Below are 18,958 nucleotides of genomic sequence, written 5' to 3' on the forward strand. Positions count from 1 at the left end.
GGAAGAAAATATTTAAGGGGGGAGATGAAATTTAAAACATAAAATTAATAAGAAGGAAAAGTATAGTTTTAGCAATAGCCATGCCAAGGTTTTGCAAACACGGAGCTACAATCCTTCTGCAATTCACTAATCTTACCCACTCTTCATGCAAAGAATGATCACTAGGCATGGGGAATATGTCAGGTAATTTGCTATCTACCGGAGAGTCAGAGAAGAGTAAAATACCATTTTCCACCTCCATGGTGAACCCGTGTCACTATTTGATTGGAGAAAACAAACACTTTAACAAACACAATACAATATTAGTAATTTGTATAAAGTGCAGCACAGAATACGACATATTTAAAGTGGGCTTGAAGGTGAGTAGAAATTTGCTAGACAGAGAAGTAGAAAAACATGCCAAAAGGGAAGAGAAGGGGAAAAAAATAAACGAACAGGACTGCAACAAGCTAAAAAGCTCCTGCACAGCAAAATAAACCATCAACAAAACAAAAATGCAACCAGCCAAATGGGAGAAGATATTTACAATATATAAAGAACTCTTATCAGTAAGACGAGAAATAGCAAGTGTTGAAGAGGAGGTAGAGAAAAGGGAACCCTCTTACAGTGCTGGTGGGAATGTAAATTGGTGCAGCCACTTTGGAAAACAGTATAAAGGTTTCTCAAAAAACTAAGAACAGAGCTTCCACAGGATCCAGCAATCCCTTTTCTGGGTATCTACTTCCAAAATTTGGAAACATTTATTCACAAAGATATATGCACCCCTATGTTCATTACAGCATTGTTCGTGGTGGCCGAGATATGGAAACCACTGCAGTGTCCTTCGAGAAATGGTTGGATTAAAAAATGTCATACGCGTACCCAATGAAATACTACTCATCTATAAAAAAGATGAAATATTGCCATTTGCAACAACATGGATGGACCTTGAGAGTATTATAATAAGTGAAATAAGTCAGAGGGTAAAAAACATGAACCATATGTTTTAATTCATATGTGGGATATAAAACAAACAAACAAACAAACAAACTGATAGGTACAGACAACAGAAAGGTGGTTGGTTACCTGAGGGGGAGGGGATGGGGAGAGGATGATGAGGGTAAAGGGGGTCAAATACACGGTCACAGGAGGAGACGAGGATCGGGGGGTGAGCACACAATAGAGTATATAGATGTCCTATTCCAAAGTTGTAAACCTAAAACGTATATAATGTTATTAACCAAAGTTACCCCAATAAATTTAATAAACAATTTTAAAAAGGGAAAGAAAAGCATGCCAAGCAGAAGAGGAGCAGGTGAGCAGGGGACATTTGAGGCGCATGAACGGGTCTGCAGGGCAGGGCTCCAGAAACCCGAAAGGAGGGAGAGGAGGAGCACGCCGCCTGCTGAGTCCGTGTCCCATCCTTGGCCCCACATCTCGCCGCCACTGGCCCCGTCTCAGCACCCCTGCCACCGCCAACCCCCGGGAAATCCAAATATAGCCATTGTCCATGAGAAATCCAAATACAAGTATGTTGTGACTTTGGTAAACCTTCCTTCAGATACAGAGGCCACAAGAAAGGATCTCGCAGCAGGAAACTTGGCCGTGCGCCGCGCTCTTCCTCCCCGGTCCTCCTCGGCCCCTCGCTGTCCATCCCACAACGACCCCCCCCCCACCCTGGCCCGGCGGTGCAGAAGTCCTCCTTTCTTCTCCGACGTTCCGGCAATATCCAACAGAGTTTAAGAACGGATATTACCCAAACAAAGGTGACTCTCTCTCCCTCAAAGGAATGTTCTTCCTCTCGGCTGTCATAATCAAAGCTTCTTTCTGTGGTTTCAGTTCCAAAATACAGCTCTAATCCTAGCATTGCAATTTTTAAAATCCTTCAGTGGCGTTCTCTAGTGCAAAGAATAAATCCAAGCATTTAGGAGCCTCCACCATCCATCTCAACCTAACCGTTAACCCCGCTTTTCTTCCACTCCTTCCCCAACTTTAGTTGAAACCCCCTTTATTTCCTATATAGTCCTACTGTGTGGTAGGTCAGTAGCTCTCAACAAAGAGAGCACATCACAAAAATCTTTACAGTTTTCATAAAATGCAAATGTTCGTATTGGCCATGAAGACTTTCTAATCAAAATTTACATGGTAAAACTCCAGTATAAAAATATATGTATACATATATACCCATTTGCATACACTATTGTCAATAAACTAGATAAATTAGATGGCATGAATATTACATATATTTGTATAGTTTTCATAGTATTCCGTTATGCTCCTTTTTATTCTGTAAGATTGGTACTAAAGCCCCTTTTTCATTCCTGATTTTAGTAATTTGATCATCCCTCATTTTTCTTGGTCAATCTAGCTAAAGGTTTGTCAGTTTTATTGATGTTTTCAAGGAACCAAATTTTGGTTTCATTGATTTTTTTTTCACCTGTTTTTTCTATTCTATTTTTTGTATTATATATTTAATTTCTGTATTTTTAATTCTTTTTCTGCTCTGATCTTTTTACCCTTTCTTCTACTTACTTGACGTTTAGTTTGTCCTTCTTTTGGGGGTGTCTTAAGGCAAAGGGGTAGGTTATTGTTTTGAGGTCTTTTTTCACTGCTTTAACTGCATCATGCATGTATTTTTAAAGCCCTGCAGAGAATGCTGATGTGCATACTTGGTAAAAAAAAATCATGTACTTCTTTGCCATTGTAAGATTTTCTTTTTTTCTCTGTCCCCACACCCCCATTTCCCAAGATGGTTGCTGGATTTTTGAGTAGATGAAACTTTTCTTATAAAACAGAATGCCTTGGTTTGTGTTTGTTTGAGTTTGCAGCTCAGCTGTATCTTTACAGCCTAATCTGAAAAGCGTGGATACATTTGTTTTACTTGGTCTTGTCTGTGAAGTGAAGACTTTCTAGGTTATAGGGGCCCTATTCAAAGGGTGCTTTTGGTTGGAAGTTTCCTTCTCTGTATTTCTAGTACTCATATTTTTGGCAGCCCTGACACAAAGTTTAAGTCCTTTGAGCAGAGGTCAGCTAATAGAGGCTACCATGAGTCCTCTTCTTGGCTTGTGTACTTTGTTATTTGCCTTGCTTTGTCCATAATTTTGCAGCCTTATCACCCCCTCCACGTGACAAGTGACATCATTGCTATAATGAGAATTCCAAGCAGCACCCCTGGATCAAAGCCCATCTGTGTGTCTGCTCCCACACTTGACAAAACAAATTCCAAATTCATTCAGCATGCCGGTGCCATTTAGTCACTGTGACATATCCCAAATTTTGGACTCTGTGCAAAAACCAATCTGGGCTCACAAAATTAATCATGGAACACATTTTATGACGTTTGACGACAACAACTTAAAAGGTTCTCATCTCTGGCAGGTGGCTCTGCCAATCTGCAAGTATATGCATGATAAATTCTGAACAATATATTGTGTGGCTGAAAATATATTGTGCAGGACGCATACCCTGGAGAGAACCAGAGTGAGTCCACACAATTCTGAAGTCTGTCTCAGAGACACATAAACCAGACTGCCTTGTGAAGGAAGGATGATGGCCTCAGGTACACACAGAGAGCCAAAGAAAAGGCAACAGCTCGTGTGCCAGTAGATGCTGAGAACATTGGCACAATCGCCTGGGTTGGCAGGACCAAGAGTTTGAGATGGCTAATTTAAGCAACAAGATCCTGGCACACAGATTTATTTAGGGCAAGGGTGCGTCAGAAAGATGCCAGAAAAATACATCAATCTGTGCCTTTACATGTACTGTGGAGTGATGATGAAACAACTGACATTAAAAAAGTAAACCCTTACATTTTAATATAATCTGCAACTTATCCGAACAAAAAGTAGGAGGGTTTACTTTAGATCTCTGGTACTCAGAGATGGAACTTTGTGTTCTGACCTGAGATCTGTAATTAAGAAAACCTCCTATCAAAAGATGTTTCTGAAGAGATTTCTTGTGTTTAATTGATTAGACCAAGTGTTTTTATATATTATTTTGTCTATTTTAAAATTCAAGCTAATTCACATTGATGATATCATTCCCAGCAAATAAAGGAAGCCATTCATTTAAAATTTTACTTTTCTGAGAAGTGTATTATAGAAACTGTTGGAAAAAGAAAGAAGCCTGGGACTTTAATTGTACTGAGAGAAGCCTGAATAGATCCCTTTAGTTAAGAGTAATGTTTTATCGTGCAGTAAGACATAACTGTTTTAAATGTCTATTCTGTACAGTAGTGCCTATTTGTGTATGGTTTAACAGGCAATAAGATAGTAAAACATTCCACTTGGAGTGCCTTGCTTCCTCATATTATGTTCCACTTCCCTAGCTTCTTTAGACAGCCTCCTAACCCTGATTTCTCCAGCCCACATCATTTTTCTCTTAATTGATGTCTCAATCCACTGTATTTGTGAAGGATTAAGAAAACTTTAATACTTAGTCTACTGAGGACTTCAATTTTTTTATACAAAGACTAAACTTGCATAGTTTAGCATCACTGGGATTTGTTTAGACTCAGTCTTCCTATTCTAATTTGACTGTTCCTCTTCTTCTCTGAAGCCGGAAGTAATGTAAGGAAGCAACTGGTGAAGAGTTCTTCCACGGGAAGAGCAATTCTTGATTAGAAAGCCTGGTGACTCTGTAACTTGACAGAGGCATGAGAGCTAAAGCAGCTCTGCCTCATTTACACTCACAAGGGCCTCACCTGAGACATGACACAGCAATGAGTCTTTTCTGTAAAGCGAAGGAGTTGGCCACTCTAGGTCTCTCCCAACTCTAATCCTTGAAGATTTGTGAATTAAGGAGGGATATTTTAGGAGACCTCTCCTTACACAATAGCTGATTGTTTCATGTGTTTTGTGCATTAAATACAAATGGGTTGATAGTTAATTGGACCATATTTTGATCAAAATCTACTAAAACTTTCTTTCTTCCTTACTTTCAAATAATTAATGCTATATGACTGTTTTGATTTCTCATTCCTGGAATGTGGCTTTTTATTCCATCTGAAAACTTTTAGGATCTTCTTTTTATTCCATCTGAAAACTTTTAGGATCTTCTATTTTTCTTCTAAAAAGAAAACTTTTAGAATTCAGAAATTTCATAATGAGAATGTACATTAAGAAATTACCACAGAAAAGGAAAGAATCATTCAAAAGGAGCAAACTAAATAACCCACAATCCAAGTTCATAAGAACAATTCCTGTTCCCACCAGGAAGAGTCAAATCCCATACACATAATTTATGGGGCTTTGGTTTGTGGGACACAAAGCCTTACACAAAATGCTGAACTGGTTCCACCTACCAAAGCTGACAATCAAGCCTCAAAAGGACAAAATTATTTTCAAGTGTCCTATCTGCATTTCAAAACAATCTCAAAAATATTTACAGGACTACAAAAATATCCAGCACCCACCAAAAAGTAAATTTCACAATGGGATCTATTCATGCAAGAAGCAGGAAATTAGGAGTCATCGTGAAGAGAAAAGTCAATCAATATATTTGATTTAGCACTGTTGTGCCAAAAATAACACAGATAGGAAATAACATTAAAACTGTCATTATAATTGTGTTCTGTATGTTCAAGAAGCTAGAAGACTGAGCACGTTAAATAAGGACATAAATATGTAGAAAAACACACACACACCCTCCTAAATAAAATTGCTAGAGATTAAAACTACAACATCTGAGATAAAAAATAAACTATATGGGGTTAAGAAAATATTATATATGGAACAAAAATAAAAGATTTTTAAAAATAAAGGAAAATATACATTGAAAAAAGGGGAAAAAGCTTGAAAAAACAAAATGAAGAGAATAAAGCGTCAATGAGCTATGAGGCAATGTCAGGCAGCGGAATATACATGTAAGTGGAGCCATCAAAACTGGAGCTGGAGGATGGGGGAGAGAAAATATTTGAAGACATAAGGGCAACGTCCGCTTTTATCTAGCTCTACACGGTATTCTCAGCGCTTAGCAAGGCTCCTGGTAGACATCGAGCATTTGATGAACAGTTCTTGAATATACCTGCAGTACAACAATGAAAAAGAGGAAAGCACACAAGTGCTATTGCGGGGTATAAGGGACATCAGGGACCAAAGAAAGGAAATGGTATGGCTAAAAGGAAGCTTAATAGAAGTGGCATGTCTTCAGTAGGGAACTGAAGGATGAATTCAGTTTGAGGATGTATACAGTTTAGAGAACTGGAGGAGATGAAGAAAGGCATTCCACATAAGAACAACATAAATAAAGACTTGGAAGCAACAATTAATATGGTTTTGAATAGCAGTCCCCTTTTTTCCAGGCAGGATACAATCCAGGACTCCCAGGAAATGCCTGGAACCACAGAGAGTACTGAGCCCTATATATACCATGTTTTTTTCCTATACAGGCATACCTATGATAAAGTTTAACTTATAACTTAGGCACAGTGAGAGATTAGACAAAAAAAAAAAAAATCTTACTGCGCTGTACTCATCTTTCTTCTCATAATGATGTGAGATGATAGGATGCCAAACCTATTTCTGAATATGTGGAATCATTCCTTACTTGTTGTAAATGGCTTGGTGTCACTCATTTCAGGGGCTCCTTTACTGAAGTCTTCATGTAGGTTCAATGCTTTTCAAGTGCAACCTGCGGCTGTCAATCAGAACACATTTTCTGTTCATGTCCTCCACTCACAAATGCAATTCCTTTTCCATCTTATCATGCACTGTAGCCGTAACTTTTGCAGGTTGAGGTGCGACAGCAAGACTAGCACAAATTTCTTTTTCCTTCCTCACAATTTCACAGGCAGAAGATTTGTTTTTACCACAGATCTTAAGCAACTTCAAAATATGATTTTCTTTCCTTGTTAAATCAAGAATTTTTACTTTTTCACTTACAGGAAGCACTTCATAGCTTGTCTTTGGCATATTCGCATTGCCAGCATCACTACTTGAGCTTTGGGGCCATTACTGAGTAAAATAAGGGTGATCTGCACACAGACACTGTAACACGGGGACAGTGGATCTGATAAATGGAGAAAGGTACAATAGGACCAATGGGTGGAGCATATACAGCATGAAGATGCTGGACAAATGGATGACTCATCTCCAGAGTGGGATGGAGCAGGACAATGTGAGATTTCAAGACGCTACTCAGAATAGCACACAATTTAAAACTTGTGAATTATTTATTTTTGGAATTTTCCATTTAATATTTTTGGACTGTGGTTGAACGCAAATAACTGAAACCAAGAGAAGTGAAACCGCAGAAGAGGGCAGACTATTGTACCACCTTGACTGGAGAGGTGGTAGCCTTGAGGGATAATAGACATGAGGTTAGATGGATGAGTTAGGGTCAGAATATGAAAGTCTGTAGAAATAGAAAATGGAGAGACCATTGAAAGTTTCTGAACAGAAACCTTTGATGATGAAATCGGGGTCCGGGGAGACAAAGAGTAAAGTGGCAACATTCATGATATTACAGCTGAATGGAAGTGGCGGTTGTTAAAAATGTGTGAGATCACCTAATGTATCAGCACAGAGCAGGGCTTGATTAAGTCTTTGTGGAACTTATATATTGGGCAAATTAGTATTTCATTTAAATTCAGGATCAAAAATTTTCTCGGTTCATGAAATTTTCAAAAATGAGCCTACAAATCTGTAATGCATTGACAATATTATTTGCTTCATAGTATTTCATTTTTATAAGATTTATAAAGATCAACTTTTTAAAATGACTTTGTGGCACACTCAAATGCCTTGTTCTCTTGGTCAATTCAGGTGTGTTTCCTGTTTGGTACTCTCCATCCCTATACTCAAATAGATTTGTAGGGAAGATTCGAGCCATGGATTTTTAAAATTAAAGCAATACTTACCCCACTTACACATAAGTGTATCAGAGTTTAAAAACGGAAAAGACCTTTAAGACTTTTGTCACAGAGAGGGGGAAAACTGAGGCTGAAAGTGGGTAAGTGAGCATAGAGCCTCCAATGGTTAAGTTGGGAATAAGGCTTGAGTCTGCGACAGCTAACAATAGTTGGGGAAAGCTTTCTTTTCAACCTTAGGAAGCTGAGATATTCGAGAACTTTCGAGTGACTAAAGGTGAAGCAGAAGACCCACCCACTTTCAACGCCCGCACTCAGGTACCTCCACCCAAAGACGCCCCGGCGAACCCTAGACCACGGCTCCGCCTCTCGCGATACTGGCCGGCCTTCGCCCTCTGGCTCCCGCGAGGCCCCGCCCCTCACCGCAGCCCCTTTGTCGTCATTTCCTGTGGGTCTGCAGGCAAAGGGAGAAGATGGCGGCGCTGGGCGAACCTGTGCGGCTGGAGAGGGGTAAGTGCCGCGTAGGCCCGGACCGAGGAGGGCGGAGTGGGTGGAGGACTGCCGTGTCGCAACAGGGGAGGAGGAGAGGCTCAGGCTTCGAGACCAGGAGCCAGGCTGGCCCTCACCCTGGCTCCCGTCACCGCCGACGTTGCTTCGCCCGGCCCCAGGGAAGGCGATTGTGGTCTCTCGGCTGAGACCCAGTCCCCTCTGCTGTTCAGGTAGACTGCCGGGGCACTGTCCAGTTGAACACCTGTCCGCGTTCGCAGACGCACGCTGTACACGCGCTTTCTGGGAGGACACAGCAGACGCGGGGTTTAGAGACGTGTTAACCCAAGAAACGAACCTCACGCCCGTTTGGGACAGGCTGCCCGCACCACCCGTATTTATGCGTGCACCAAACCAGTGTCCCCCACGTATCGCACACGGGCCGGACGCACGGCGTGTTCCCACGGGACCTCCGCCCCCGTTTACGCTCAAACTCGGTCATTCCTTTCACTACAGCCTCACCGTTCTTTGTATTGGGCTATTTCCTGGCTTTGGGGCCCCTCCCAGGTACCGAGATGGTGCTTTCTCAGGAGTTGGTCTTGGGAATGTGCAGGACTAGGCGGGATAGTGGTGGATTGTAAAATACTTGAAAGTTCGGTCTTACTCTTCATTTACAAACTCTACAGTTGCGAATTGTGACAGGTTGCTTACTATTGAGAGCACACTGTCAAGGAAAATAAACCTGTTCTGTTGAGGAATTAAAAACCCAAAGCCAGTGAAAATACATGGTTCTGTTCCTATCAGAGTTTCAACACTCCGCCCCTTCCTCCCCACATCCTTTATTTCAGCCAATTTCAAACATGCTTTTGGCGAATCAGTAGAAGTCATTGGTTAATAGTTAAGTACAAACTAACCATTTTGAGTACTAGTTTGTAGTAAATAGCTTGAGAAGGAGATTTGAAATATCTTGCGAAATTAACATGTGCAGTTACAGTCTGAATATTAAGTATCTAATGCCCTACAAAGGGAATACAATTTTTCTGAATTGGTGTGTTTAGAGAAACCTCTTTCCTTATGTATTCAGCCAAACGCACACTTAACATTCTTTATTCTTTATGATGTTCTCTTTTGTAAGCCTCTTTATAAATGACATTGTTTACCTCAAAACCATTAAAGCATCATTTTTGACAGAGGAGTAGCTGGTCTGGGAAGACTTACTAATTAGGCCTGTGACGCTGTCTTCCTACTGAGTATGATGGCACTGTGCTTTGCAGATGGCAACAGGTGTGTTTGGTTGTAGGATTCTAACATGTTGGTAATCTTTTGTATTTTTAGGCAGGGCAGAATGTGAAATTTAAGCTCTGTCATTTACTTTTAGTAGTCATGGATTTGTTTTTTGCTATTTCACAGTTGTTTTCAGGTCCACAGTAGAATGTTCAGCACCGCTAGTAGGATGAATCACTTGTGGTTGCCATTGAGCAGGATAGGAAAATCAATACATCTGATTCTTCTGTAGAATTCTGTTTAACAGACTCTCTGAAACTTCCCCAGGAGAAAGCCATTTTTATTCTGTAAAGAAAAAGTTCTAGTTCTGTAGTATAATATAAAATTCAGTACTCCTTCCACTTAAAAGGAGGCAAGGAGTAGTAGAATAATAGGTACTCTAGCCCTCTGGGGTACAAAAATAATTAGGAAAAAAACTGGAAGTAGAGATAATTGTTAACAAGGTTGTAACATGACTCTGAGTCTCATAAAATTTCGTAATTCATAAAACACTTATTCTCACACTTCCCAATGAGAATTGTCTAACTTGCTTAATATATTTGTATAAATATGTACTCTTTCTTATGATTAATTGGTACCAAATGTAATACAACATTTATGCTTGTTACATGCATACTTGATGGGTTTAGTCATCAAGTAATTTTACAGTAGAGAAACTAAGACACAGGGAAGTTAAGTAATTTGCCCAAGATCACACAGCTAGTATTGAGACCAGACTGACAAAATTAACTTTTTATTTTTTAATTTTGTAAACATGTATTTGATTGTCTTAATTAAAACCTGTTTGATTCTAAGTTGAAAACAGACCAGTTACTGTTACTCATTTATATCATTGTTATAAAATTGTCTCTGCCACTAACAGCATGTGTAGTGGAATATTTCATGTCTACATATATACTATGTTTCCTTTGGGCAATGAACAGTGATTTCACTGGCACACAGTGTTTTGTATTGTTCAGTGTTTTGATTACTAATAATGATAGGTAAATTTTTATTGACTAAGTAGTTACTGATATACTGTCAGCTTCTCTGAGGTGTAGACAATGTTCATTAGTCTTATCACAGCTTTTTAGCCCAGGTTCTTTCCTGTGACATTTAGTATTTTACATTCAGTTTTCCTGTCTGTCAAAGATGCTTTTTCCCAGATTTTGTATATATGCAACATCAGTGTTTCTTCCTAATCTATTATAAAACTTAGCATTCTTAGATTTTCCTTCCTACTCATGTGTGTACACCCCCCCCCCACACAGCTCACATTTTTATGCTTTTTTTCTCTGTTTTTCATATTCTTGTCAGTCCTTGAAGAATGAATCCTAACTGCTATACTGTTACATAGGTATTTAGAGAATCTTCAGAGAAAATTATCTATCAGTGTGTGTTTGTTTAACTCTAGATATATGTAGAGCAATTGAATTGTTGGAAAAACTACAAAGGAGTGGAGAGGTACCACCACAGAAACTTCAGGCTTTACAAAGAGTCCTTCAAAGTGAATTCTGCAATGCTGTAAGAGAGGTGAGTACATGGGATTAAAATTCACTAAATACTTGAGTTAATTAGATAAGATAATACTTTGAAATTTGGGTTCAGAATTTCTTAAGAAAACTTCAGAAAAACATTAGAATCTTTGTTTCACATTTTAGGAATTTCTAATAGAAAAACATTTTACAAAGATGTATAGTTTTGCCTAAAATTTTAACACATTCATAACTTCATAGAACTCAAGCGGTATTTTCTGAAATTTTATATCGCTGACTTTGGGTTTTCTAGGTATATGAACATGTCTATGAGACGGTGGACATCAGCAGCAGCCCTGAAGTGAGAGCTAATGCAACTGCAAAGGTAAATTTTCTCACTTAGTTCAAGTGAGAGCATTGCCCTGACTGGTGTGGCTCAGTGGTCTGGGCATCATCCTGCAAACCAAAAGGTGGTCAGTTCTATTCCCAGTCAGGGCACATGCCTGGGTTTTGGGCCAGGTCCCTGGTAAGGGGTGTGTGAGAGGCAACTGATGTTTCTCTCGCACATTATTGATTTTCTCCCTCCCTTCTCCTCTCTTTAAAAAAAAAGAAAGAAAAAAAAATGAGAGAAGTCTTTAAAAATTAGAGGTTTTAAATCTGCAATTATTAGATTCATAATAGGCTTATTTTGAAAACTAACATAGTAACATTCAACCTACACTGAACATCTCAAGTACTAAGAAATAGAACCCTTTTTATTGTCTTTACGAAAGATAATCTATCATGTAGATTAGTTAATGTATTAAAAATACAATTGCACACAAATAAAACTATATAATTCATCGTTACATACAGTGTACATAATTATATCACTGGTTATGTAAATTTTTCATCTAAGTTTTGAGGTATGAGTTATTATCCTTATTTTATTGATGAAGAAGCATCAGTTTAAGTTAACTGCCTCATTCCACACAAATAGTAAATGGTAGAACTGGGTGAGGTACTTCCCCAGGTTTCTCTTTGCTTTCTTTATCTTAACTTTGCAAAGGGGGGTAATGTCAGTAGTAGGTTATCTCTTTAGAGCTGCAGATGGCAGGTTTTATGGGCTTAATATACCGATGTTTCCCTCAAATAATTCTTGCGTTGACCTTAGTGTTCATCATAGATGGTTAGAGTAAGTTAGTATCAACAGTCAGTAATTTATTTTAGAATTAGTTACTAGCAGGTGATTTTTCATTGATAGTTACTGGTTCACAGAAAGAAATACTGGATTCTCTGTTGAATATAAACACTTAAATATGTGGGTGTAGTTTGAGTACTAAAATCATAGAAACTTGGCTTTAATTCCTGGGTTATATGACCTACACCAGGGGTCCCCAACCTCCTGGCTGCAGACTGGTACCAGCCTGGGCCTATTAGGAACCAGGCCACACAGCAGGAAGTAAGTTTGAATGCAATGCACTTGAATCATCCTGAAACCATCCACACACCACCCCACCCCCCGCAACCTCTTTCTGTGGAAAAACTGTTCGACGAAACCAGTCCTTGGTACCAAAAAGGCTAGGGACTGCTGACCTACACAGCCTACTGAATATTTGAGCTTTCCTTCCCTGATCTGTAAAATGGGACTTCTTTTGAGGCTGAGAACATAGTGGTGTTCAACAAATCCTGATTTCCTTCCTTCTCCCCTCCCATTTTTGCTCATACATCTTGATCCATCACAAAAAAGAAAAAAAAATTGTACCAGATTACTTGGTTATCTTTAAAAGCAAAATGAAACCCAAATATCAACTTTGTGTTAGAATTAGTCTAGATTAGTCTAAATTTGAAAGTCTTAAAGATGTGGCTCTGTTTCGTCTTCTGCGGGGTTTTAGTTAGATAGTTAGCTAGAGCACAAAAGCATCATGTTTATCTGTACTCCTTGATACTGAGTTATTTCTTGATGAGTTATTTCGTGTAAAGAACAAACAGTACAGCAGTCAACGTGACTGCATGTAAGGACACCTACCTCCTCACAGGTTCTGTAGATAGGTGGTGCCCTGCGCAAAGGCCCTTGAAGGAGCCAGGTTATCCAGCTCCAAAGCTGAACACAGCTCACATGCCGGAGGAGGCAGTCTTCTCTTGAATGTCAGTGTTCATTTGCCCAGCAAGCCTGCTGGCCAAGTGCTACACAGAAGTTCTGGGCACTGGGTGGACTGACTCGGCCACCTCCTACGTAGTTCCGGGGTATGCTCTCTAGCCGTCCCCTCTAAAACACCATTCCCAGCATTCCCTTAGCATACTTTCTCCTCAGGACTGCCAGTGAATTTGTGGGTAATCAAACATCAAAAGTATGCACTTCAAAAATAGTTAAGAAGAGGCGAAAGAGCTTAAGTAAACAAAGGTCATACTTTTAAAGATGTAAAATTTTCTTTCAGGCTACTGTTGCTGCATTTGCTGCCAGCGAAGGACATTCTCATCCTCGAGTTGTTGAACTACCAAAAACAGAAGAAGGCCTTGGATTCAATATTATGGGTGGCAAAGAACAAAACTCTCCCATCTATATATCTCGAATAATTCCAGGAGGAATTGCTGATAGACATGGGGGCCTCAAGCGGGGAGATCAGCTTCTTTCTGTGAATGGAGTGGTAAGGGTGTTTTATTTCTCTTTGTAGTAATGTGTTGTGACCACTTGGGGGTGTGTATGAGTTACAGTAACAGAAGATGTAGGGGGATGGGGAAAGCTTTGTAGTTTAGAAATCCCTTGAGGGGAATCCAGGGCAGTACTGTTTAGTACATTGATGCAAATTAAAGCACTCTAAGTGTGTTTTGCTTTTTTCCAATATAAATTAGCAATGCTTAGTGTAATTTTTATGAAATGATTAAGCTCTTTAGTAGTAGTTAAGGCAGTTGTTAAATTAGAAGTCTACCCCTCATTTCAGAATGCTGTTTCTTGATTTAGTTCTGGCTTAGTGGAATAATAGGGCTTGTAGATTGATAAGCTAATCATTTGAATCTTAGAAACCAGTTCCTGGAGTACAAACAGGAATATGATTTTAGCAGAGGATTTCATGCTGATTAGAATGATAAAGCTGGGTTACTTCATAGGTTTATAGTGTTGAAATGATATAACATTAAAACTTTCGTACTTAAATGTAAGCATTTTTGCCTTCTGAGTGATTAAAAAACCTACATATTAATTGTGTGTGTATTTTTTTTTTCTAGAGTGTTGAAGGAGAGCATCATGAAAAAGCCGTAGAACTGCTAAAAGCCGCTCAAGGAAAGGTTAAATTAGTAGTACGATACACACCCAAAGTTTTAGAAGAAATGGAGTCCCGTTTTGAAAAAATGAGATCGGCCAAACGCAGGCAACAGACCTAATGCAGTTCAGAACTATATTCCATTTGCTTTTAGCTAGAGAAGTTTTACTTGTGACCTACTGATGGCCGCAAAGCCAATGATTGTAAAAACACAAAAACAAAAAAATACCAGAAACTTCCCATGAAATGCTCCTTGCCATTTTATAAATGCCTGTTTTAAAATCATTTGTGGTTCCAGAGATGCATATACTTTTTTCTGACAAGAAAAAGTAAAAGGTGATGAGGACAATTCTGTCCTGCTCTTTTTACAGGTCTTTTTTCAAATGCAGATTTTGTCATAAAGTTGTTATAGATTTTTAAAAATGCTTTTTAAATATTGAAATGTATTTTACATTCTTAATCTTTTTTTTAGGAAAAAAGTTTTCTTCATTTGTCTGCTGATTTAAAAATAACAGTTCTCCAGTTCTTTTTTGCTTACACTACTTTTTTTTTAACCTGTAAAATTTCTTTAGTTTTCCAGGAAATTAAATGTAACAGTTTCAGCTACAACAGTTTATTACACTGTCAGTGTTAACATCACTGCTGCATTTTGTACTTTGAACACACACATAATATGTACAGTCATTGATAAATCAACTCAGTACAGTGGAACTTTTTTACTTTTATTTAAACATAATGTAAAATGAATACTCATTTATACTGATTTATAAAAGTAAATTTTTAAACACTAAAACAACCATTGCGAAAATACGTATTTCATAATTGAGCAGCAAGGCAAGGGGATGCGATTTGTTTTTTATTATTAATTAGATCTCTATCCAACAGTATGTCAAATTACAAATGGAAAAACAGGTTTAGGTTCATTTTTTGCAAATTTGTTTAATGCCCTTATTTCTGTTGAAATTTGTTTCTTATGTTTTGGTCCTTCCATTCCTAGAGATGAGCCAGTTAGTTTGTGATGGGAAATAGCAGAAGCAAAGAAGGAAAAGTAATACTTTAATCTCACTAGTCTCTAGGTCAGTTTAAAGACTTGATTTTCAATAGGATGATTATAGAAGGATATCTTTAAGATATACAGAAATTATGAGGTGATGTATCCATAAGAATCTGCAGACTTTTTGTCAGAATGAGTAGGAATTTATTCATATTAAAATGGTTGGATTTAGAAATGGTGATCTGTGTTTATGATTCAAATATAATGATGGGAGTTCTGAGAGATACTCTCAGTTGTCCACTGGATGTCACTGTTTTACTGAAGGGCAGCTATTAGTCTAAGACTGTGACTGAGCTCTTCTCGAAAGCTGAGATGAGTTGAGGTTCATTTTCAGTCACAACCTACAGGAGCATATGTGTGATTTTTTTAAGTGACATGCTAAAAAGATAATCGTTTGAAATATATAAGGACTTCAGACCTTGTTTAAAAAGTGGGCATTTTGTAACATTCCTTCAGGAAGACTGGAAATGTATACCTTTCTCTGCATGTTTGTGAGCACTGTGAGTCTTAAAAAGATTATTCCAGTTTTCAGTGATTTTTAAGAATAAAAGCCAATCAGCATTGTTATTTATCATTTAGGTATTGAACACTGGATTGCATGGTTGAATGTGTCTTTAGTCCACTACAAAATGTGCTTGTTATTGATAGGAGTGTTGTTAAATTGTATATTTTCAAATTAATTGATGTTTTTAAAATGTTGAGACCAAAGTAGTGTAGGAGAATTATGGACTTAATTTAATTGTAAAGTTATTACAGGTATTTGTTGTAGAGCTTTATATATTAAAGAGAGGTATTGGTGCATATAAAAACAGTAATATTATTATGCTCGTATTCTTGCATTGTACAGGGTAAATAAACCCTAAAGAAATCTTATTTTAGTATAGCTACAGCTGCAGTAGCTTTTAAGGGCGTGTCAACATTTCATTATAAATTGTAGCTTCTTGGTTCAGTATCTCAGCTGTTTCAGAACTTCCAGCCAAGTTAAATCTTTTTTGGTGTTGAAACTTAATAAGTTGAGTAAGCTATTTTTTGGTTCCATAGTAATCCACAATCTGTTCTTTGTGTGGGTTGGCACTTATTTATAATTCTTAAAGATAGCTTAAAGGAGCCAAATACAGTAGTTTTTGCTCGCTACTGTTGAGCATGAATAGCAGTAGTTCGTTTTCATTAAAGCAGTTCCCACAGTGTATTCCTGAATTTTAAATCCTGACCATAGGAAAAAAAAATCAATAATTCAGTGGCAAAGATATACAGTAGTGGTTTGGTATTGTGAGGAAATGAAGGAATTTTTCATTTTATAAATGTATGATTCATGAATATAATTAGTCACATAGTAAATATATAATAGGTGTTTGATTTGTAAATTATAAATATAATTATCCCTTCTCCCCAATTTCCGTTTATTTTTTGGTATTTCAAAATGGGTTAACTCAGTGATTCTAAACCCTTGCTGCATGCTAAAACACCCTGCAGAGCCTTTGAAAAGATTGGTATGGTACCTAAGTCCCATCTCACAGCAACTAAATCAGAATCTCTGAGGGTGGGGTCAGACACTTGTACAATTTTTAAAACTTTCCAGGTGGTTCTGAAGGACACGTAGGGTTGAGAACCACTAATTTTCCCCTTTATAAAATGTTCTAATTACACTGGACTTTGTTTGGAAATATCAGAATAGGATAATTTACAGCTACTATTAAGTAGCAGCAAATATGATGATTGGTTATATTTCTTAATTTTTTAGGAATGAAAGGTACTTGGCATTCTTTATTTGGGAAATAATTATAATCTGCCTTTTTTAAAACCTGGTAGTAGTTTAAACAAACTTTTAATATTTGTCATCTTTCTACTCCCTTTGCCTTTTTAAAATTTACAAAAGATAAATGTCATTTGAGAAAGCATGTTTAAAAATTGCAAATGAGAAATAATGTCATTGATAATTATGTGCTGTCTTAACATGGCTACTTTATTAGCAATATACTCGATTATAGTGGCCTAGTTCTTTGGGTTTGGATAATTCAGATATGTTTATAACAAAATTATTGTCTTCTAAATTTTTGAAAGTTATTTTGCTCAAGTACTTAACATAGTTTGGCTCAAGTACTTTGTTTACAGTTTAAATGGATATTATAGCATTTAATAGAAGAAATGGCTATGGCTTACTGGAAAAGAATATCAGCATGACTTGGTGTAGACTTAAAAGGATACATGTTGTTAATATTTTATAATGCGGAATGGTCATTAAAATATTAAGGACTTTAGTAATTGTATTTCCTGAATAAATGTATGTTTATGAATTTTCTAACTTATACCTTGTTGTCTCCTCTGCTAACAGTCTGGTTTTATACTTTTTATTGTCCGAAATTTCACTTTTAGTGTTATTTCAAAGGTCATGGCAGTCCTGTAATAGTTAAATAGTGGAAAAAAACAAATCACTTGCTCATAAATTTTCAAGGGCTTCCGAAATGATTTGCATCTGGACTTAGTTTTTAAAAATATTAGCAAGCAGTATGCATCTACTTTAATTCTGTGGTTTGAGGTAAAGAAAAAGAGTGTCCAAAATGGATTTAATACTTTTTTAACAGATGATTTCATTTATCAATTCTGATTCTAAGGCTTATTTAAAATAAATTTGTATTACATTCTTGTTCTTTGGATTTGGAAAAATTGATATAACCACGCAACAGATGTACTTCTGAAAGCTATGTGTAAAATAACTTTTAAATAAGGTAAAAGCAAAATCTGTGTGGGTTACTGGAATGAAACTTCAAATTCCTATATTTTGCTTTGTCTTTCATAAAATATAACTACAGAAAAAAAACTCATGGTATTTTAAGAGAGGCGGTACGGTTAGTGATTGCGGGCGCAGCGTCTGGAGCCTGACTGCCCTGGTTTAACTCCTAGGTTCACTATTACTGTGTAACCTTGCACAAGGGACTTAAGTTCCCTGCGCCTTAGTTCCCTCAGCTGTCATGTGTAATAAGAGTGGCCATAAATGTTATGTTATAAAGCCCCTAGCTTTACTGTGCCTGGCATAGTAAACACTGTTTTGTGTTTGCTGTTAATTTTCTTGTAAAAGAGCATCAGGAACTTATTAACTAAAGGAAGACATTGTGGCCAGTAATTAAAATTAGCAAGTTCTTCGTTTTGATGCCTAGCAAAAGGATAGCGTTTATTTTGTGCTTGAAAACTTCAAAAGGAATAAGATTCATGAGGAGTTTTCAGATTTCGGTCCATTTTGGTCAAACTCCTGGAACTCTAAAATTAGTGGGGTTTGGGGAGTGGAGGGTTTAAGTCACATACAGAATGAAAAGTCATTTGAGTATAAGTTTCATTGAGGAATTTGTTCAATCGGAAAAACAATTTGTAAGGAGAATATGACCTAGCTGTAGAGACAATGGATTGTTGGAATGTCGGACAATACAAGGCGTAATTCACCATCATGAATTTTTAAAAAGCATGAAATGTACCAAGCAACCAGGGGTAGGACAAAATGCATTTATTGTTAGCCCTCTCAGTTTCTTCAGAATTTCAGTAAACTAGATTACCCATTCTCTAAATGTTCCAGTTCTTGTTTTTTTTAATATTCTCTACCAGTGATTATTCTGGTTTTAATATAAAGAAGTGGTGACTGAAATCTTACACATTTATTTCTGTG

General features: G+C 37.5%; 1 protein-coding gene across 1 annotated transcript; it reads left to right on the plus strand.

The window, feature by feature from the left end:
- The first annotated feature begins 8,233 nt into the window (after positions 1-8,233).
- Positions 8,234-17,897, plus strand: LIN7C (lin-7 homolog C, crumbs cell polarity complex component). Its single transcript, XM_054585976.1, has 5 exons — positions 8,234-8,296; positions 10,950-11,068; positions 11,324-11,395; positions 13,428-13,637; positions 14,215-17,897. The coding sequence occupies exons 1-5, from the start codon at positions 8,260-8,262 to the stop codon at positions 14,368-14,370; spliced, it is 594 nt and encodes a 197-aa protein (XP_054441951.1). The 5' UTR covers positions 8,234-8,259; the 3' UTR covers positions 14,371-17,897.
- The last annotated feature ends 1,061 nt before the right edge of the window (positions 17,898-18,958 follow it).

This window comes from Pteronotus mesoamericanus, unplaced genomic scaffold (genome assembly GCF_021234165.1).
Source record: "Pteronotus mesoamericanus isolate MK-2021 breed Mesoamerican mustached bat unplaced genomic scaffold, CSHL_Meso_final contig_90, whole genome shotgun sequence".
Taxonomy (NCBI): Eukaryota; Metazoa; Chordata; class Mammalia; order Chiroptera; family Mormoopidae; genus Pteronotus; species Pteronotus mesoamericanus.

Bases quoted from the DNA above. Each gene is read 5' to 3' on its own strand.
- LIN7C (XM_054585976.1), top strand. From the start codon at position 8,260: ATGGCGGCGCTGGGCGAACCTGTGCGGCTGGAGAGGG. The intron at 11,069-11,323 runs GTGAGTACATGG...TGGGTTTTCTAG, and splicing joins TCTGCAATGCTGTAAGAGAG to GTATATGAACATGTCTATGA. The intron at 13,638-14,214 runs GTAAGGGTGTTT...TTTTTTTTCTAG, and splicing joins TTCTTTCTGTGAATGGAGTG to AGTGTTGAAGGAGAGCATCA.